The 23,789-nt window shown below is 41.7% G+C and overlaps 1 protein-coding gene across 1 annotated transcript in view; it reads right to left on the reverse strand.

The window, feature by feature from the left end:
- ctnna2 (catenin (cadherin-associated protein), alpha 2) overlaps positions 1-23,789 on the reverse strand; it is a 382,835-nt gene that overhangs the window by 100,126 nt on the left and 258,920 nt on the right. Inside the window, exon 8 of the mRNA XM_034079805.2 lies at positions 519-599. Within this exon, the coding sequence (XP_033935696.1) occupies positions 519-599 (81 nt within the window). The remainder of the gene's footprint in view (positions 1-518; positions 600-23,789) is intronic.

Raw genomic sequence — 23,789 nt, forward strand, 5'->3', positions numbered from 1 at the left:
ATCAGTAGTACTTGGGGTTGCTTGGAGGGTAATTTTTTCTAGCATTGTGATTTGTTATTAATTGCGATACCTATTGTATTGATGTCTATGTGCAATGCTTCTGAAAAATGTGAACAGCGATCAGATTGGTTGATGTGATTAAGTATTTTCCCTGCCCTTTTTCAAACAGTTTCCAATGACAGCTTATGTGTAACGAGCCATCTGGCGCATCAGGTTAGCAATAGCCCATTAGAGCATATGGAGAATCTGCTGCTAAAAATAGTCCCCAACAAATACACTACTTACTCCCATTTGAGAAACATTTCCTAAAACTACAGTGACCAGCTGGAGGACATTATTTTGCCTTTAAAATTGCATGTACGTATTTGTGACCTGTTATAATAATTGAGTCGTCATTAGGGAAATAAAACTGAATTTTGTCCGAAGTTTATGAGAGATGGGTAAATAAACCTTGGTAGAACATGATAGATTAAAGTGTTTAAAGGGAGATGGAGTTGATGCATGAAACTTGCACTTACCTGTCTGCGCAGGTCCCTGGTCTTTTTGGTCATCTTATCAATGGCAGAGTTCAATGGGTCCCCTTTCTCTTTCCTGCCAGTCTGTGAAAATAAACACAAATACAGTGTTAACACAGTTTTAGAATGCCATCACACACTTATCTGTTTGACTATTACTTAGTTTGAAAAAAACAAGTATAAACTGTGTTTATTGAGTGGAAAAACATTTTATAGGCATGCTATATTTACAATAATGCCACATTGTTATTCGACACGTTTACCAAGCACAAAAGCCCTATAACCAATACATTGAAGACATTATTTTTTAGGCTTCAAAGGAGCAATGGCAAATTGTGTTTAAAGCAAAACATATCGGACATCAAAATATCCTGCAGGCAAAAAAAGATTAAAACTTGACTAAAAAAGGTTGATCAATCAATCAATCAATCAATCAATCAATCAATCAATCAATCAATCAATCAATCAATCAATCAATCAATCAAACAATCAATGTTTATTTATATAGCCCAATATCACAAATGTTACATTTGTCTCAGTGGACTTCACAGTGTGTACAGCATATCAGTATGACAATACGACACCCTCTGTCCTTAGACCCTCACATCGTACAAGGAAAAACTTCCGGAGAAAACCCACAGTTTAAGGGAAAAATGGGAGAAACCTCAGGGAGAGCAACAGGAGGGATCCCTCTCCCAGGACGGACAGACGTGCAATAGATGCCGTGTGTAAATTGAAAAGATAATACATTTGCAACATAGGTAGTCCAAATGTTTGGAAATGCATGTGTATATAATAGGAAGATGAATCCACGAGGATATCCATCCAGGACCTATGATCCAGGACCACAGCCACGACTCAAGATCCAGGGCTCGCAATGCAGGACACAGGACCGCAGGAGGTTGATATGTTACTTCCGCCTATAAATCAAGTTTCAATTTAGTTGTCACCAAATGACCTCCTGTGTGCAGCAATTCCTGTCACTGCGAGCTCATACTGGTGAATTTAGGAGGGTGTAGAACTACCTTGTGTTTCACCTGACACATGCAGAGGCACCAATCCTTTTTCTGACCTGACGGGGGTTCCATTGGGAGAGAAGCACAGAGCTTTTCTCTGCTCCAGATTCCCTCCCACCAGTTAACAAACCTGACAACTAACCAGTCCAAGTGTCACTATGGCAGCTACAAGGAAGTATTTCATACAGAAATAAAACCAAGTTCATTGAAACACCAGGCCTAGCAGGAGGATCCTCTGTCTGCCGCTATGCCACCTGGGCACCCCATTTACCAGCTCTACTCTTTTGTTCAGAAACCATAGAGAGGAGTGGAGTTATTTATACTACTCCAGTTATTAGACTCCCCCTTTAACTATCTAACTTCGGATGGCAGCTTGGCCCGAAGGTTAGAAAGCGGTCAGTGTCTTGGAGTGAACAGTTTCTGCTTCAGGACACATATAAATGATCGGGTACTCTGATCCCTTTAGAGAAAGTCATGCGGGTGTCCTTGGCAGTGAAAAGTGTTAACATCACAATGGTGCTGTACTGAATGTGCTACATATCAATACAGTTGGAGTTTTAAGATCAATTAAAAGTGTTTTCACTTATATTCATTAAACAGATATTTGCATATAACCGTCTTTAATGGATGACTGCACCATTCAGTGTGTTGGCTGATCAAATCTAAAGCATATTGATAACTAGGATATACATGTGACTGGAAAAAAAAAATGTTTATAATTTGTTTTTTGGGGATCAAACCCTTTGATCTAATTAAATTAAAAAAAGTAAAAGTAATTGGCAACAACAAAAACAACAACAAGGCTATTAGAACTGGAAAGAAGTGTGGGATTTAGGACTAAAGCTACAGGCTGTACTCCATCTTGGAAGTGAAGAATCTGCGACATTTACTGCTATGCTGCCAACCGTCCCACAGGTCCTTTCAATCAGCTGCTGCATGAAGTCAAATATCACCTCAGTTCAAACTAAAGGTCTAGAAACAATCATTCATGTTAATTACTCTGTCCTTTAATTTTGCCAACTCACCAATGAAAATATGTGGCTCACCCCTCTTTTGAAACTTGAGCGATGCTGTACAAAAGTTATGCTGCATTTTTGTTCAGGTTTGTCTGATTCATGTTCAAATGCAGCGTTTAATTTCAACAAGTTACCATGCAATCAAATCTGCTCATTTAAAATCTGAAAGGCAGTTGTGGACTCTTCCATTTGAATATTTTTTTCAGCAAAGGAAAAAGGTTTGCAGGATGATCACAGGATAAGACACATTGCTCTACTGTGAAAGCCAGAGCACACAATTAGTGTCGTTACCAGGCAACCATCCAACAGTTTTGCCCAGTATAGCATGAAGGCGAAGGTTTTCTTTTGCAGAAAAACACATACCTGGTGACATGTATTCCCATTGATTCCTGACTGTAAAAAAATGAATTATCTTAGACAAAGTAAACACATAACAACAGGACTTTAAGTAAAGGGGCCATTTGGTCGTTATCCTGATTAATAAGACCCAACATGTGGTTGCTTATTTCTGTGTTGCTGCACTATTGTCCTCCCCTTTATATATGTGGAACAGGGCACCTCATATATATGTGTCGCGAATAACTAAATGAGACCCCATCAAACGCCCACCTCATACTTAACCCACCCTGAGGTTAACAATGATTTGTCACTTTCAACGCCTTGGTCATTATCAGGTTGAAAATGACAGTTTCCACATTATTTCCAAACAGAGAGAAAAGCAGAGGGAGGGCTGCTGCTGTAGACTCAGAAACACAACACGGTGACATTGACTTCATGAGCTTTTTTGACGTTTTATTTTGCACAGGAAGATGTGTAGTCTGTTTCAATGCAACTGTCAGTATCAGTCAACGATATTGGAAGTTAGAAACTATTCCAAACCCACTTTCAGAGAGAGATGCCATTTTGAGGACAAACCACAGCAATCTATTTGCAATTTCTTACTTTTGGATGTGTCACACTCTGGCTCAACATGCGTGGGTATTTGCTAAAGGGAATTCACATGTGTGTAGTACGCCTACGGTCACTGCTGTGACAGGGCTGCTCAATGAAAAGAGCCAGTAGCCATAAAACAGATATGATTCCTTTTACTGGCTAATGTAATGCTGGTTTGCCCTTGGCCGAGGCTCATAGAGTGCGAGTTGTCTTTCATATGGGCGTTAAGTATTAGAAATTAGTCATTTGTCTCCCAGCTCATATACAGTTATTCACACTCTCTTTTAATAGCAATCACAAAATGCAGTTATTTTTTATGGAGTAATGCACCAAACTGAACGGAAGACGAATGTTTCTCATAATTTGCACGTTATGTTTGACATGCGTTGAGAGAAACCCACCTGACCCTAACCCGCCTACTGAACTGTGGACACTTGCTTGTGTGTGCAGGACGTTTTATGAAACACACATTAAATCAATTTAAATAATTTTTGATTGACAAAGGGGGAGGAGAGGAAATCAGGAGAGCAATCAGTTTTCCTAACAAAGCGTGCCATACAAGCACTCTCTCTTTTCGATGTGCATGCACAGACAAGCTCTTCTATTCCAGAGCAGAGGACATGACAACATTAGTCATTGTGCTGCCTTAAGAGCCTAATGTGTCATTAAGGCACCAGAGAGACGCAAAGGATTAAAGATGCTCGCCGCCAAAAATAAAAAGGGGCTTAGCTTCAACCTTTCAGAGGACACTTCAAACTTATCCAAGATTTTATGTATAACCGACAACTTTAATTAAACTGAAAGAAAGAGAGAATGGTCAGGCTGTACAACTTTGGGCTACTTATTTTTTATTTCATTATTTCCTTTTCTTGAATCAGAAATCCCAGTAGTTTTATTTCTTAAAACTCTTAACTCTTTAATCAGAGTTAAGGAGTTGAAACATCACATGACTGCAGTTTAAAAGGAAAACACCGTCTGTTTTTTAGAGCTCATACTGAAAACCAATGGCTCTTGAATTTATTTTCTTCTATCTACTACAACTCATTGTGTAATTGTGTATCTTTAGGATGAATTCAGCATGCTTTTGAAAGCTATAGTACAGGGGTGACAAACTCAATTTCATCACGGGCCACGTAGGATGATGGTTGCACTCAAAGGGCCGGTTGTAACTTTAAGACTATATCAAAATACTTATATAAATATTTAATATATATAAAATAATGCATTATATTACATGATTGCCTATGCATTGGATTATTATCTGATAGGGTAATAACTTCATAATTAACTACGTCTGAAAGCAGAAGTCTAGGGCAAGTCATTGCAAGTCTCTTCAGTGAGAACGTCACAAAATGATTTAAAATGAAAAGCCAAATTCTGAAAAAAAAGTCAAAAAAAATAAACAAGTGACATTTTGAAAAACAAAGTGACAAAAAAAAGTCAAATTCTGAGAAAAAGGGAAAGTCTAAGAAAAAAGGCATATTTTGAAGAAAAAAAGTCAAATTCGGAGAAGAAAGTCCAATGTGGGACATGTCGTTTATGGGCAACGTGCTTCTGTAAATCGCCATGTAACCGTATGATAAACATATTATATTCTTTCAGAGCTCTTGTGGGGCCACAGAAAATGAAGTCGCGGGCCGGATTTGGCCCCCGGGCCTTGAGTTTGACACCCCTGCTATAGTAAGTCAAGAAGGCTTCAATTACAAAAAATACTCTCTCCCTATACTGTAAATACTCTACTGCTTTGATACGTCGGAATCCTTCAGCACACAATGTATTACTCATGTTGGGTTTCCTGCAGAACATTAAACGCCCATTAAAAACACTATGCATGAATTCCCAAACATTAAGAGACATTAAGAGAGTCCACAATAATGAATCATAGGTTAGTCAATGTGTCAGGCTCATTTTCAGCCGGGCTTGGTCAAAACGGTGGTCTTTGATATGGGCGCAACAAAGCGAGAGAGACAAAACTGATTCACATAATAGTTTGTTCACTGTGTTTATCTGAAAAACAATTTAACTTCCGTCCTCTCCCATCCAGGTGTGCCCTGTATGTGCAAGCAATTCCGCCCTGAAATGCACCGCCATTAAAAGCTTGACAACACAGTAGGCAGTTGATTCAATTGTCTTCCATACAGACACATTGATTGTTTAGTTTTTGACTGCGAGATAATGGAATGTGCATGTTTGGTTTTGCTGGTAAACACAAGTCCCCGTGGTGTTTTGCAGACAATGTTCCCAACTGTCCCCATCCATTATGTTCTACCCCCTGGTGTGCTCTCATTCATTCTCAGTTGGGGAGAACAAGATAGAAGAGGGTACGTGGAAATAAGCATCTACTGTGTGGGGTAATGGAGGCAGTAGCACTTATTCTTCCACACTCCGGAGACGGCTGGCGGACGGTGCATGCTGATGGTGCTGCTGAGGGCCATGAGTGTGTTCACTCTTTCAGGCCTCACCAAAGTAAGTCGTGTAATTCTTCAGTGGCGCAGTGCAGAGGAATCTACTTCAATCTAGTTCTGATCCGATAAAGGTTTAATAATAACAATATTATCTTTACAAGCCGAATAATGCACAGGCAAATGTTATATATTTGTATTAAAGCAAGGGTTTACTACATGTATTTTCTAATGAGGTGTAATACTTTACATTTTTAGCAATGGGAAACAATATAATGTAAATTAACTTGTGCTTTATTGATTCATTAAGACTGTTTACTATGTTTATTACTATTGTGAGCATCATGTGAATGAAGTCCAAAGCTTTTATTTCTGAGAACATAAGAAAATACAGGAAAATGTGAGATGAGGGGAAAAGTACAAAGTAAAGTACATTAATAAATATACAGGTGATTCATATCTTTCTGATGCATTTAACAAAATATTTCACGGCATTCACAAGTTAATAGAAGAAAAATAATTATTATACAACCATGTCTTTGTACCTCCTTTGAAACTAATGCAATACAACATGACAATACCAAGAACTCCCTAAAACCGAGGCAAGGTGAAATAAGTGAGGAATGAATCTGGTAATTCATAGGCAATAACATGGCAAATCAAAGCAATGGGCAGATGAATCAGAGGGAGGAAAATAGAAGACAGGTGGGGGAGGAAAAAGGAGATGAGGGGGGCACAAGGCATTCCGTCTTATTGTCTCTCAAGATCAATGTGTTAAATGATATCAATTCCGGCTCCTTGTCAATTCAATTAGGCAGGAGCGAGGAGTACAATTACTGTCCAATGTGGTTATACCGTCTGCAGCGGGCTCAAAGGGGAAGGCTGATAACGAGAGGGTGAGAGAGTGTTTGTGTATGTGCCAGCCCAGGGGTGGGGGTTGATAATAGTGGTAACATGTTGGTCGGGTTACCAGCAGATAATGGGTTGCTATATCCTCATTAAGATAAATTGTGCTCCCTTAGCTGTAGTGCCATATATGGGCCAATTTGACTTGTTCTCATTAAGTGGAACTTAAAGAGGTGCAGCGGTGGTTATCAGTTAGTTTGATTACAGGATACTGAAAAAGAAAACACACTATAATGCCTGTGGGTAGAAAACAATACTTCTAGATGAATGCTTCAGATTAGAATAGTGTTTTTTTTTTCTTAAATGAGATGGCAGAGCTACACGGTACAGAAATAGAAGCCATATCATAATCTCATGATAGCCATTATAACCCACTGGGAAACTAATAGATGTACAGCACAGGCACAATGCAGTGCTGAGGAAAATGAGCACAGAAATATAATGCACATGCACTGCACATTGAAAAAGGTTATTTAGCTTAATATTGTTCTAAGTGGATTACATGTGGAAAGATTATATGTAATTTTCTTCCATCTTTCCATTATCTATACCCGCTTATCCTGCACAGGGTAGTGGGGAGATGGATGGAGCGTATCCCGGCTCACATTGGGCTCACAGCCAGCCAGCCTGCCCTGCTCTGGATGGCCGTTTATCACTGTGCTAACATATTAAGACAAACAACCGTTCACACTCACACTCACATACAGGCAATGTATAGCCTCCAATTTTCTAACTCTATGAGAAAAAATAAAACGGATGAAAGGCAATAGACGTGAGGACAAAAGGCAAACTGAACCGTTATCAATTGTGTTTACATGATCTTTTTTCTCAATACAATCTGGTGATCTGAAATCCCTTCCAAGAGACGCTTAGACAAAGTAAATTTAACAAATCAAAGGTGTGGTATAACTTGGGTTCTCACCAATCTTGGTATTGTATACATTATAAACATATACAATTATTCTGCCTAGTTTACAAATGTAAAGATATAGTGGAATAAAGGTCCACATGTAAAAAAAAAAAAAAGATGTCACAAAACCTTTATCTGGCAATAAAGCAGCAGCGTTGAGGATATATCTCAACCTTTATTTGTGTTATACTTAAAAGTGGAACATTCAGATTGGAGAGCAGCATTGCACTGCACATAAGATTCGGGTGACAGACTATACACATTATTTTAAAATGTCGTTTTTTTTCATGGAGCAGTTTGGAGGGAGTTAATAAGGGAATGGAAGAAAGTATATTCACTCATAAAAGGTTGTACTGTATGGTTGTAGGCGTTGATTAACAGATTCATTTCATACTGTTTATGCAATGTCTTGCATGTAGGTCTGCACACTGGACTTCCCTGTCTCTTAATGAGGTTTAATGAAAGTGATAATGACCTAAGGCAGTGGCTTTCAATCTGTGTCTTTGGGATGCCCCATGTACCACCTGTACCTCATTAGCCTTTATGTTTCCTACATTGTTCACATCAGTTACAATTTTGAGGAGGGCACACAGAAAGCTATCGAGATGATGTCGTATGAACTAAGTGAACAAAATGTGTTCACTTGAATGACCAAAATAATGTTTTTGTTAATGATATTAAAACCCAAATGGATAGACAAAATGTTTAAATTGTTGATGGATGAATAAAGTATATTCATCATGTTATCTATAAGCAAACAATAGCATTTCAGAACCATCATGAGGTTATTAGGTTGTACAAATCAGCTTTTATCAAACACAGTTCAGATTCCTTGAAGTGTATATGGTGTTTAAATTAACACATACAGAATATACTATACATGTTATTGGCATGGCCTATCACATGGTATACACCTATATCATATACTGTCAGTTAACTTAATCATCTGTAATCCATACTACTACAAATAGGAGTAGCCTCCCACACATTAGCACATCCTAGAGGCTTACTTTAACCACACATACACACATCTATAACAATCCTGCAGTTCTGCAGTAGGAGAATAATTAAGTATCCAGAGCTCCTACATATAGCCTCAGGACAGCTAGTACACTTCCAACCTAGCTGTACTGCTCGTACGAGGGCTTCATGTCTTTTCTCCTCTTACATGGTTGCCCATTGTAACTATAACGGGGCTGTTAGAGCCTGGCAGTCTCCTGTAAGTTAAAGCAGCCAGAACTGCGCTGCCTGAGGAGGAGCCAGAGTGCCTCCTGGCACAAGCTCTCTTATGTTTAATGGCTGCTGCCGTTTGCTTACTCCTCTCATTACACTGGCTCATGTTTAGACTGAGGGCCTGTCACTGGCTATTAGCATCTGTGGTCAAGCAGGCTGTGGATGAGAGGAAGCATCTGGCTTATCATCAAGCACCTCGTAAGTACCAAATGAGCAGTATGTTTAGGATTGGGCAAACATAGAATGAAGGACACCCTGTGTACATGGACACGTCGTAGATTGGTGCAACACAATCACAACATACTGAGTCAAAATGAAGACTGATAATAAATAATAATAATAATAAACTGATATGTTCTTCTCCTGATGAGTCAAATGTGTTTTTATGCATACGTGGCACCGACATTTTATAAATTATGTTTATGGGGCATTTTTGCATTTATATGAGATGACAGTAGTAAATGACAGGAGATATGGCAAGAGTAATGATGTTGAAATGAGGCCAAAAGTCCCAGAATAAAGAGCCAGAATGTGACTGGATCTATTCTGCATATGAAACATTATCATTTGGCCAGGGGTTTGCAGTGCATCTGAATTATCAAATTATCTTTCTTTTGTATTTTGTTATTTACCGATGGCTTAATGGAAATGTAACATGATAACTTTTTTTCATATGACAGTGATAAGTACACAAATCAAAATCTGACCAGATATTATTTAGGAAAAACAACAGAGAGAGGAAGCACAGAAATAATGAACTGCAGCAGTGACAGAAGCAGGAACTGACATTAGATAAACAGACGTAGAGCAAAATGACATCTACTTGCATATTTTTCTTCTCACTGTGTCCTTTGTTTGATTGCTTGATTTATTCAAAAAGTATGCACGTATTTTTGTTCGAACGGGATACCATATGTTTCAAGTTTACGGGATTATGCATGACAGTAAGTGTGGGTGCAGATATGACAAGAAGTAATGCTAGATGTGAAATGTGTAATTAACTAAACTACTGCAACCAGCAGGTTTTTGAATTTTCAGACAAAAGGTAGTTCTAACAATTCTGACTTTCTACAGCCTTTTCACAAAGAATGAGATACAGACACCATAAATACTTGTTATACATAGTAGAGTCAGTACAATGGCATCAGGAGGCTGTAAACCATAACCTCCATATTTCTGTTTTTACGGTAGGACAAAAGTATCCCAAAGCAGCCTGAAACAAGGTATGTCAGTGACTACATAACACAGACAGTAACTTGCAGAGGCAGCACTGGATGTCGAGGGCTCTGACCTCCACAGAATACTCAAAACATCCATGGTAGATGTGCCCAATTATATATTAAACTCTTATATGGAGTCTAAATGCTCACTTAAAAAATATTTTCGTTACACATACAGTGTAAGGCTTAGATCCAATTCAACATACGAGTTACAATGGTTGGTAAAGCTAGCCCTGAACACACATTGTGAATTGCCTCTCAGGAAATAAATTGTGTTCTGGTTGATTTACTGATCCTTACATAATTCATCCGTCGTTGAAAAACACCAAAGTACGCAGTTACATGCGATTGGACGTCATGCTGCTATGAAGTGGTTTAAGAATAGAAATATGGAGGAGAGGGGGTAGGGTTACATATTACTGTAAGTGTGTAAGGCTGTAAGGTGCATAGTTTCAGGAGAATAAGAAAAGAGTGAGGGAAATGTCTGGTTATCAGATGGAAAGAGGAAGAGCAGGGGATACAAAAAGTCTAGTCCTGCAGCAGCAGTATGGGAGCTAGAGCAATGCTGCCTGCAGCCTCCCTGAACTGAATAGCAAGTAGTTTGCGAGGGAGGGACTGAAGGAAGGGCAGCAGGAGAGAAGAGAAGGGAGGGAGGGAGAGGCTGAGAATAGGTTAGAGAGGGTGAGAAAATAAGAGAGTGGTGTGATATCTGTAAGAGCAGAAATGTGGTGAAGAGAAAAAAGCGAGTCAATGGGGTGAGAAAGAGGTTTGAGTATCATTGATGTACTTTTGTTTCACTGCAGAGCTGAAAAAACTATAGGTTACTTACGTAACCCCAGCCCTCAGAGTAACATGAAGTGAGATGTCTCACTATGGAATGCGCCTCATCGCGGAGCAAACAGAAGCATCGATCTCATTACGCCAATCCTGATTGGCTGGTGATCTTGACGTCAACGTCAGGGGAAATCACCCCCTATAAGTAGCTTGCGCCACGACGCATGCGTCATTCAAAATAAGCACCTCTTCTCACTTCACCATAGCAAGGAGGGCCGTCTGGTGAGACATCTCACTTCATGTTACTCTGAAGACTGGGGTTACGTAAGTAACCTATAGTTCTCATTCATAACACTCCGTTCGATGTCTCACTATGGGATATTGTAGCTCCCGTATTGCCAGACAAGCTTATCTCGAAGATCACCGATCAACCAGAATTTAACAGGTGGAGTCCCGACTCAACAAGGTGCCCAGCATTGCTCGGGCCACGCTTGGAGCGGAGACGTCTAGCCTGTAAAAGCGGACAAAAGTGAGCGGCGAAGACCAGCTTGCCGCTGCACAGATGTCTTGGATGGAAACACCCTTGAACAAAGCCCAGGATGTAGCCAGGCCCCGAGTCGAGTGAGCCCCCAGACCCGAAGGTGCGTGCAGATTCTGACTCGTATAGGCCAAAGCAATCGCCTCCACGATCCAGTGGGAGAGCCGTTGCTTAGTAACAGGCTTACCCTTGTGAGGTTTAGCCCAGGACACGAAGAGTTGGTCATTAAGACGAAGCTCTTTTGATCTGTCCATATATGTGTGTAAAGCCCGGACTGAACACAACAGATCCTGCTGCTGCTCCCCGGAGGAAACCAGCTGCGGAGGAAATGCCTCAATGTCAATTGGGGTACACGAACCAACCACCTTTGGTGTAAAGGCAGGGTTGGGTTTCAACAACACTCTCGTTTGCCCTGGGGCGAACTGAGTGCATGAGGGATGTACAGACAGTGCATGGTTATCGCTGACCCGTTTGGCGGATGCCAGGGCCAGTAACAGCACTGTCTTGAGTGACAGATGTTTCATGTCAGCTCCTTCCAGGGGTTCAAATGGGGTCATCTTGAGCCCATTTAAAACCACTGCCAGGTCCCATAAGGGCACCAGCGACCTGGAGACAGGGAGGAGCCTGCGAGTTCCCTTCATAAAACGGCAGACCAAAGGATATTGGCTAGCCGTCTTACCCTCAAAGCCCACATGGCATGCAGCAATAGCAGCCAGGTACACCTTGATCGTGGAGAAAGCTCTGTGTTTTTCGATCAAGTCCTGTAGAAATAATAAAATCACCCCGACAGGACATTGAAAAGAGATGTGTCCTTCTTGAAGGCACCACTCCTCAAACACCCTCCACTTACAGTCGTAAAGAGACCTGGTGGAGGAAGCTCTCGCACTCTGAATAGTGTTTATCACCTTCTGAGGGAGTCCCACTGTATTCAGATTGTACCACTCACGGGTCAGGCCCATATTGCCCCGCGCTCTGGGCGTGGGTAAAGGATCGCCCCCCCCCGCCTGAGACAATCTGTCCCTGCGTGGTGGGGGCTGCCATGGCTGCCTGCACAACAGCTGATATATCTCCGCCAGCCCGTACATTACGGGCTAGGGCGGAAACATCAGAGTAAGTGTGTGGCGTTGCTCCTTCACTCTGGCCAGAGTCGGGGGTAACAGAGCCAGGGGTGGGAACACGCACAGAGGACCCGGAGGTCAATCGTGTACGAGTGTGTCCCTGCCTAACAGTGCGTTTAAATCGTGCATTAAAGAGAACAGCTGTCATTGAGCTTTTTCTCCTTTTGCGAACAGACTTAACGCGGCTCCGCCGTAACGCACCCACAGCGGACTCCCGATCCTTGGATGAGGAGTCCAGTCTGCATAGAGTGGTGCACCTCTGGACAGTAATTCTGGTGCATAACTCCCGGTACCTGTGTCGCTCTCAGAGAGAGGAGACGTCTGCCGCTCCAAGGGATACGTTTGTGTGCCAGTGTGTGTGACTGGAGACAACGCAACCTCCCCTGGCGGTTCATACACGACATCGTGTTGTCTGTCCTCACGAGGACATGGTGTCCTCTGAGAGAAGGCAGGAAGCGTTTTAGGGTGGGGAACACCGCTAAAAGCTCCGGGTAGTTTACGTGTGCCCGCTGGAGGTCTCTGCTCTAGGGACCTCTCACCGGGCGACCTTCGTAAATAGCCTATCAGCCTGTCTGACCTGCGTCCGTGGTGACCACCTTCTGTGAAAGGACAGCACCCGTAGGCGCGTCCCGCACTAGAAAAGTCAGGTGTAGTGTCACTACGCATTACATAATAACCAAAACTCTCCGTACGCCGTGGCGCGCGGGGTTTAGTTTTATTATGAGGCCCATGTTGAGTGGGTGCTTTATGAGGAAATTTTTCCCCGTAATCTGACTCCGCTCGGTGGGCATTATAGATAAAACCCTTCTTTCTAGGAGAGAGAGAACCTCTCTCTCCAGCATATGGGTTGACTCTCTCTGGGTTTGTGAAAACAGATAAAGTATAACTGTTTTGAGAAGCCCAGGCAGATGTCGTGAGTATCTCCTGCTGTATGCTCCTTAGAGCCAGCTGAGATGTCACGTTAACGGCTCCGGCCGGCACTGCGCATGCGCGTGACGGAGGTGCCCTTACAGCTCTAGCCGGCACTGCGCATGCGCGAGACGGTGGAGCCTTCACGACCCCAGCCGGCACTGCGCATGCGCGAGACGGTGGAGCCTTCACGACCCCAGCCGGCACTGCGCATGCGCGTGACGGTGGTGCCTTCACAGACCCGTTTATTATCCACCTTTTGAGAGAGGCCGTACAGTAGCTGCTCTCAGAAGGGGATTTATAGTTAACGGACTGTTTATTGTTTTTCTTTTCATTTTCTTGAGCTGCGCCCTTGGCCGAAGCCCGGATGCGTCAGCGGAAAATGGTTTACTTGAGGATGACGTTGAGGCATCTCTCGAGGCGGCGGGAACACATTCACGGAGGGGAGAAGGAGGGGCTGTCACGCCGCTCGCTTCTTCCTCCTCGACTGCTGGCCGAAATTCTGGGTTGGCTGAGCCTGAGCTGCAGCCGGAACCGGAGATTTTCTCGACCAACTTGTCTAGTCTGGCCACAGCGTGCTGACACATGGCTTGCAGGTCCATGCTTAGACAGGGCGAAGCTGGTGTGCTATCGCCCGGGAGAGCAGCCATCGCTCCCGGCTTTGCAGCCTGAGCTGGTGACACGAAGATGTCGTCTTCTTGCTCGTCCGAATCAGACAGGAGGAACTCAGAGGCATCCTCTTCGTCCTCCATGTAATCCAATTCTAGGACATCCTCCGCGGGTGAAACCATGGTGAGGTCCAGCCGGGAGCCCCAGCTTGGTATAGCGTGGGGCCCCGTTCCCGTGTCCTTTGCCGCCACCGGGTCCCGGCCTGATATGGCCGCGGGATTCCGGTTCTGCGGTTGCCACTGTCGATGAGCCCCAGACCGACCCAGTGAGGGGCTCCATCTCTGCGGCGGACGCCCCCGTGTCTTGATTGCCAGCCGGCAAACCAGTGGACATGAGGGGGTCCTGTCCCGACAGGCTAGCTTGTTGTGCTAACCTTCGGCGGAGGCTCTTCATAGTGAAGCGGGCACAGATCTGGTGTGAGTCTGTGCCTGACACTTTCAACCCGCAGCCGCAGAGCCGAGCCTCCGAGTTCCTGACTCCTCTGGTGTGAGGGAGAGAGGCGTCCATCTCGTTCGCCGCGAGGCGTGGAGAGGACCCGCTCTTAACAGGTACGTCGAGAAAAAAGTGTTTACCGATCTGTCTTTAATCCGGGGAAAAAAGGACATCGTGGGTATTTTTCACTCAAAGGATATTACCTGGTGTGGTAATATTCCTGTAATCCTTTTCTCCTCCGTGGAAGAGAGAAGAAAAAAGCGTCCTCGCTACCGTGGTGTCGGCAGTGAGGGGAAAAAAACACAAGCTAGCAACTGGTGTGTTGCTAACTTGAAGTCAAAACCTTACCTTAACTCCAGAGGAAGAACGGCGAGGTTGACTATAATACTAACTTGTGTGTTAGTATCGTACTCTTCTGCGAGGCAGAATAGGGTAGCCGGCTAACGCCCGTCGACCAAAATTAGCTTTGGTTCAGTCTGTGGACTGTTAAGCTAGCCCGGCTATTATTAGAGATGTGCTCTGAAGCGAGAAGAGGTGTTTGAATGACACATGCGTTGTGGCGCAGGCTACTTATAGGGAGTGATTTCCCCTGACGTTGACGTCAAGATCACCAGCCAATCAGGATTGGCGTAATGAGATTGATGCTTCTGTTTGCTCCGCGATGAGGTGCATCCCATAGTGAGACATCGAACGGAGTGTTATGAATGAGAACTCCATTTATCACACACACACACTTGCCTACACATGCATACACAAACATGATGTGGCTGTCTGCCGGTACTTGGTGTTGTCTTCGGAAAAGAGCGAAGCCTCGAAAACGCATATGCAACAGATCACCTAGTACGCATGAAACGGGAACTACTGTAGGTCAATCCAATTCAAGGACCTGAAACTAATACCAGGTTAAGCCATAATCCTATTTCATCATCATTTTCACTTTCCTAGATTACATGATTATCTACTCTACTACTCTGTAGTTTCACATTATGGGATTTACATGCAGGAGTTACAGTATGGACACACTCACACGTACAGTAGGTGTTGACTGTGAGGGTCACATTCTCAATTACTTTTCTATCAAACGGATGTCCTTGCCAGGCCCTATACTGTGTTTCTCCTTGTGACGTCTTGTCCATACCCAACCTGATCTCACCAGAATGCGTGACTACACCACGACTCCTTAACACCGCATTGCGTGGTGGACTCACGAACTTTGTTACATTTACGTGTCGGCACCACGCAAACAACCCCAATGTAAAGTGAATGAGGCTCTTTTGTCGTGGTGCACACACGCATTTCTACAACGTCCTGCAGTGAGCTTTTATACTATAACACGTTTTTAAAATCTACTTTATAGCTTGTAGTAACTCACGGGAGGCTTCTTTTATTTTATTTGTATTCATAATAACTTTTTATTTTTCGTCAGAATGTATTATGGTGCATTAGTTACGAATTTTTGGTCTCAAAAAACAGTGCATTGTGTGTAATACAACTGTGCTTTTTATTACATTAGTTACTTTTTTAGGAAGGCCAGAGCTTCAGCTGTGTCAAATAGATTGTTTCCTTTAGTTAACGTTTTTAAAAGAACATTATATTCCGATTTGATAATGTCCCCTTTATTGTATTACAGAGAGCAATGTGAGCGTCCATTCCCATTGGATAACGCAGGATTTTACACCCGGAAGTAAGTATACTCTTTACTGTCGATTGATTTTACAGTAATATCTGCACTACTCATCAACTCAAAAACACCAGATTATCCTTGTTGATTACACAATATTGATTGGTTTAAGTTGTGTACAATGCTTTTGTAATTTTCCCCTTCGATTCGGAGAAACAAATATTTGTTCAGTTTAGGATGGCCGAAGACACTGCACTACCCAGAATCCTCAGCTATTGTCTGCGTTGCCTCAAGCTCTGTGATTGGTTGACTGCATTCCATATGAAAAAAACGTTTCGTAAAAGATAAATCATACTTTATTCAGCAGTGCTTGCTTTACTCGTTGAAAGTCATCACATGAATGCATTGTAATAAATAGTTTGGCTGCATTAAATATTACATATCTGTCGTAGTTCTGTATTTGTATTTATCTACAGAGATCTGGCTCAGAATAGACCGGAAACTATTCTTTTACCGTTCTGTTTTAATTTCACAATAAAGTTAGTAGTAATAATTTGTTTTGATATTATTGTTTTTTATTAACTACTCATGTTAAGACTATCTTTTCTGTGTTGCTGTGGGGTTTTTCCATCCCTTTTGTGTTACAAATATCAAAACAATAACTAAATATATCCGTTGTAAACTAAACCAGAAACAGCAGTATATTTTATTTTGTTAACACTGTAAACTTGACAGCTTTTTAACCCAAACCACCTTATTACACGTTTAGAGTAATATTGAAATCTTGAAAAGGGATGTCCAAAATAGCAATTATATACAGTTTTAATTAACTATTTGTAGAGAATAACGAGTAATGTATATACTTTATAGGGATCTGCAGATAAATATTTAGTCTTCTCAAGCACCAACAATCATTACATTACATTGCATTTAGCTGACGCTTTTATCCAAAGCGACTTACAATAAGTGCGTTCGACCAACAAAATACAAGCTTGAAGAAAACAGAATCATAAAGTACATCAGGTTTCATAGAGCAAAACATTTCAAGTGCTACTCAACTGGCTTTAGATAAGCCAGTCCTCCAATCAAATATCTCTCCTGATTGTTGGCACTTGACAATCACCTTCCCTGTATTGTACTCAGGTGTAACTAAAGTCTGCTTTAAGGGTTGTTCATATTTCACATCATTAATCAGAATTTGTAAAGTAACTAAAATAAATGTAGTGGAGTAAAAATACCAGGTTAACCTTAAAGAAAGCCCTCAGGATTATAAAAGACCCCCATCACCCCAGCCACAAACTGTTCTGTCTGCTGCCGTCTGGCACAACAGCCGCATTCTAGAAGAGGATGTGGCTGTTGTGGAGGACTATAGCACCTGGGAGTGCACTTATGGGCTGAACTGGAGGATCAACACTGACGCTGTGTACAAGAAGGGGATGAGCAGACTCTATGTTCTGAGGAAGCTGAGATCCTTCCACGTGTGCAGCAAGATGCTGGAGATCTTCTAGTCTGTTGTGGCCAGTGCACTCTTCTTTGCTGCGGTCTGCTGGGGGGGGCAGCATCAGAGCCGGTGACACCAGCAGGATCAATAAAGTGATCCGGAAAGCTGAGTCTGTCATCGGCATCAAGCTGGACCCCTTTGAAGCTGTGGTGGAGAGGAGGACACTGAACAGGCTGTTGTCCATCATGGATAACCCACCCATCCTCTCCACCTGCAGCTGGACAGACAGCGGAGCTCCTTCTCCAACAGACTGCTGCAGCTCCGCTGTCACAAGGACCGATACAGGAACACATTCCTGCCCACTGCAATAACCTCGCTGTACATTTTATACATATTTAATATGTTCAATATTTGATATTCCATATTCCATTGTCATATATTTTTGAATATGTATATTTGCATATATAATATCTACATGTATGTTTTCTATTTCAACACGTATATTTTCTATTTTCTTTTCTTTCTATTCTTGTTTATTTGTAGTTTTGTTTTATTGTAAAATGCCTTGTCTTTTATGCTGCTGCAACAAAAACAATGTCCCAAATTGGGATCAATAAAGTACCATCTTATCTTATCTTATCTTACATCCGGACCAAAACCACCAGACGCAGGGACAGTTTCATCCCACAGGCCATAAGACTATTACACACCTGAACTTTGAAATAACATCCATAGCATTCACCTGGCTGCTACTTACTTGTAGAAATGATTTGTCTAATATATCATATTCAATCACTTGTATAGACTCTTATTGCACTATTTCACTTTTTACTATTTTTCTTTTTGTATTGACTTGCACTATTTTTTCTGTTTATCTGTTTTATTGTGTTGCACTGTTGGAGGAGACGTTCAATTCCTGTTTTGAATAGTGTGCCATCGATGGGTTTCATTCCATTTCAAAATGCTGTTTGTCGCTCAGCGTAAACTTCAACATTGTCAAGCAAAGCACATGGTGTAGTCCCAAACGATAGCTGAGGATTCTGGGTAGTGTAGTATCTTCGGCCATCCTAAACTGAACAAATGTTTGTTTCTCCGAATCGAAGGGGAAAATTACAAAAGCATTGCACACAATTTAAACCAATCAATGTTGTGTAATCAACAAGAATAATCTGGTGTTTTTGAGTTGATGAGTAGTGCAGATAGCACTGTAAAATCAATCGACAGAGAATACTTACTTCCGGGTGTAAAATCCTGCGTTATCCAATGGGAATGGATGCTCACATTGCTCTCCGTAATACAATAAAGGGGACATGATCAAATCGGAATATAATTTTCTTTTAAATAACGTTAACTAAAGGGAACAATCTATTTGGCACAGCTGAAGCTCTGGCCTTCCTTAAAAACGAACTAATGTAATAAAAATCACAGTTGCATTACACACAATGCACTGTTTTTTGAGAACACAAATTCGTAACTAATGCACCATAATACATTCTGTCGAAAAATAAAAAGTTATTATGAATACAAATAAAATAAAAGAAGCCTCCCGTGAGTTACTACAAGCTATAAAGTAGATTTTAAAAATGTTTTATAGAATAAAAGCTCACGTTGTAGAAATGCGTGTGTGCACCACGACAAAGGAGCCTCATTCACTTTACATTGGGGTTGTTTGCGTGGTGCCGATACGTAAATGTAACAAAGTTCGTGACACCACCACGCAATGCGGTGTTAAGGAGTCGTGGTGGAGTCACGCATTCTGGTGAGATCAGGTTGTCCATACCCTATGTGTCACACACAATGCTGTTACCACTGATTACAAGCTGCTATTAGTTTTACCTTCTGAGTCTATGTGAGTGTGTTAACATGGGAAAATGTACTCGTATTGAAATGTATGATGCTGGCATACCATTTGAGTAGGGTTAGGGTCCCTGTAAGAGATTACTAAAGTGTATCTTATTCTATCTTGTCTGTTTATCTGTCCGTCTGCAAGGTGCAATCACAACACTTTATGGAACTGTAATTGAGATCAAAATGAAGGTTGAGCATGAAGGTGGATGGTCTGAGAAAGGGTGCCGGAGGTAAGGGGGTAATAAATGGGGAAGGGGTAATAAGAATCCCAAAATCACACTCTTGCGCTGATTAAGAGCTGTGGCTGCAGATGTGAATGCAAAATGGTCCGTACTTTTTAACTGAGGTGGACATCAATGCAGATGTATATCCAATGATATACTACAGTACATGACAGCATAATTGTATTCACAATCTATGAATAAGTGTTATAAAAAATAGGATATGTGTATGACACAAGCCTATTAAAAAATACAATTCCAAGAATTCAAGCAGCATACAAAATAGTCTGATTTGGGCATTAAAATAATACTTTCTGTGTTTTTTTTCTCTGTGAACCACACTTCGATCAACATGGCAAAGCTATATTTTAGCCAGATTTTCTTTATGAAGACGAAAATAGTAACAAACAGGATGAGTCAATTAAAGCAAGATATGTCAATGATTCAAATGTGCGGAGGCAAACTCACAAGGAAACCGACAGACTTCTTGTGTCTAGACATTATCCACCTTTACACTTGCCTCAGACACAATCCCTGGTCGCCTGATGGTCTCTTTCCACTCATTGCTTGCAACTGTCAAAACCCCCTCTGTCTATGTGACCTCTTAACTATACTGTGAAGAGCACAGTATTACATGTCAGAGAGGTACCTCCAAAAACCTGAAGGACGAGAAAACAAGTTTTGAGAAGCATATTGGTGCCATTGCATCTTTCAAAAATACCATCTCAAAAATGGATGGACTTGGGGAGATGTGAAAACCACTTAAGACACTAACATACAGTGGTTTCATATAAATTCAATTCAAACATATGACATGCAAAATAAGTTGTACACAGATAGCCCTTTGGTATCAATGTGAAGGTAATGGCTGTCAGGCATTACAAAATGTAGAAGGAATGATATGCATGTTTTTGACAACTGGGATCATGATGAAGGCTTCTCTCCTGGGTGGGTTGCTGTTTGTAGGTAGAACTAATCAGGGATTAGGGTGGTTTGGAAAATGAAAATACAAATGCCCTTAAGTCTTAGATCTAAACACATGTAGCATTGGATAAAATACATACATGTTTATGTTAGCATTACAACAATAACATACCTACTGACTATTGTAGCTGAGACCACCGTAGAGACAGCTGTGTACACAAATAACACAACTATACCAAACACGGCTACACAACAGTGTTCCCTTGCTGTAATGATCCAGGGTGCAGCAACTTCAAAGAGTGCTGGAGCTGGCTGAACTGGTGAAATGATTATGTCTCCCACTATCCTTTCATGTGGGCTTTATCAGTCCAGCCACGCAGTGGCACAAGCCACTAACATAGTTGTTGCTGTTATTAGTTACGAGAAAAAAGGAACAGTAAAGCCACACAATATCTAGACATGATGTAAGTGCACTGCGTGACAACGGATTAGGGGATAGGACTTACTGTCATGGTGGGTGTTTGGGGATTGATGTATTTTCAAATACATCCTATTCCTCAAGCAGAGTTATTAAATACATTCCTACAATGGTCACTACTGTTCAACTCTAACCGGTATTTTCAGGAAATGACATGTAGACATCACCCTTGAAAATATTGGCTGTCATTTATCAAACCGTCTAGGAAACAGAACAGATTCAAGCACTAGGAGAGACATATGCAGCTCTCTTGTCTGATTTATTAAACCGTCTCACAGCATCTAAATGAGCAATGATTTGATCACAGAATGATAAATTGGTTCAGCTGTGGAAACAAGAGCAAGCTGCACCAGAGATGTATTTACATACCAAAGACCCTAATTGATGTTTGTGTGGCAACTCTTGGCCTATGAAAACGGATACTCGGTGCTGCAACATGTCCGTAGGCTACATGACAAAGAGGACATACAGTTGGGAAAAAAAGTATTTAGTCAGCCACCAATTGTGCAAGTTCTCCCACTTAAAAAGATGAGAGAGGCCTGTAATTTTCATCCTAGGTACACTTCAACTATGAGAGACAGAATGGGGGGAAATAATCCAGGAAATGACATTGTAGGATTTGTAATGAATTAATTGGTAAATTCCTCGGTAAAATAAGTATTTGGTCACCTACAAACAAACAAGATGTATGGCTCTCACAGACCTGTAACTTCTTCTTTAAGAGCCTCCTCTGTCCTCCACTTGTTAACTGTATTAATGGTATCTGTTTGAACTCGTTATCATTATAAAAGACACCTGTCCACAACCTCAAACAGTCACACTCCAAACTCCACTATGGCCAAGACCAAAGAGCTGTCAAAGGACACCAGAAACAAAATTGTAGTCCTGCACCAGGCTGGGAAGACTGAATCTGCAATAGGTAAGCAGCTTGGTGTTAAGAAATCAACTGTGGGAGCAATTATTAGAAAATGGAAGACATACAAGACCACTGATAATCTCCCTCGATCTGGGGCTCCACGCAAGATCTCACCCCGTGGGGTCAAAATGATCACAAGAACGGTGAGCAAAAATCCCAGAACCACACGGGGGGGCCTAATCAATGACCTGCAGAGAGCTGGGACCAAAGTAACAAAGGCTACCATCAGTAACACACTACGCCGCCAGGGACTCAAATCCTGCAGTGCCAGACGTGTCCCCCTGCTTAAGCCAGTACATGAGGCCCGTCTGAAGTTTGCTAGAGAGCATTTAGATGATCCAGAAGAGGATTGGGAGAATTTCATATGGTCAGATGAAACCAAAATAGAACTTTTTGGTAAAAACTCAACTAGACGTGTTTGGAGGAGAAAGAATGCTGAGTTGCATCCAAAGAACACCATACCTACTGTGAAACATGGGGGTGGAAACATCATTCTTTGGGGCTGTTTTTCTGCAAAGGGACCAGGACGACTGATCCGTGTAAAGGAAATAATGAATGGGGCCATGTATCGTGAGATTTTGAGTGACAACCTCCTTCCATCAGCAAGGGCATTGAATATGAAACGTGGCTGGGTCTTTCAGCATGACAATGATCCCAAATACACCGCCCGGGCAACGAAGGAGTGGCTTCGTAAGAAGCATTTCAAGGTCCTGGAGTGGCCTAGCCAGTCTCCAGATCTTAACCCCATAGAAAGTCTTTGGAGGGAGTTGAAAGTCCGTGTTGCCCAGTGACAGCCCCAAAACATCACTGCTCTAGAGGAGATCTGCATGGAGGAATGGGCCAAAATACCAGCAACAGTGTGTGCAAACCTTGTGAAGACGTTTGACCTCTGTCATTGCCAACAAAGGGTATATAACAAAGTATTAAGATGAACTTTTGTTATTGACCAAATACTTATTTTCCACCATAATTTGCAAATAAATTCTTTAAAAATCAGACAGTGATTTTCTGGATTTTTTTTTTCTCATTTTGTCTCTCATAGTTGAGGTATACCTAGGATGAAAATTACAGGCCTCTCATATTTTTAAGTGGGAGAACTTGCACAATTGGTGGCTGACTAAATACTTGTTTGCCCCACTGTATCAAAGTATTGGCAATGGTTACTGAGGATTCCCAAAGAGATCCATCATTAGATCTGCTCGATGAGTTCAAGTGCTTAAATGGAGAGTACATGAATCTCCATATTTGAATCATGTTTGAAATTCAGAATTCAGTTGTTGTTCAATTACTAGATAACACATTTCATGACATACAGTATAGTTAAGGACACACTATCTATAAATGCACAGTTACATGAACGCTCTTTCACGTACACTTATACACAATAGGCTAGCAAAACCCTTCTAATGGCCTTTACAATGTACATTTGAGTTTTTCTGTTGGATGCTAATAATAAGATCTAACTCATCTCTTATGAATACATTTCTAAAAGTAGTGTCAAAGTGGTCCAACTGAGTGATACGAATACAAAAGTACAGTGGATACTTTGCTATGTATAACACATTATGACATATATACAATAGAGCTTAAGGTCATGTACATTTTTTTTTGTATAACCTTTTAAGAGCTTAATTGAACATTAGCCATTATAATACCGCTATGTGCTTAGGCAATAACACATAACTACATCTGATAGAAGCATAGCAGCACCTTGCGGGGATCTCAAAGGGGGCAAAGTGTGCCCATTGG

The sequence above is a fragment of the Pseudochaenichthys georgianus genome, chromosome 1 (genome assembly GCF_902827115.2).
Source record: "Pseudochaenichthys georgianus chromosome 1, fPseGeo1.2, whole genome shotgun sequence".
NCBI classification, from domain to species: Eukaryota; Metazoa; Chordata; class Actinopteri; order Perciformes; family Channichthyidae; genus Pseudochaenichthys; species Pseudochaenichthys georgianus.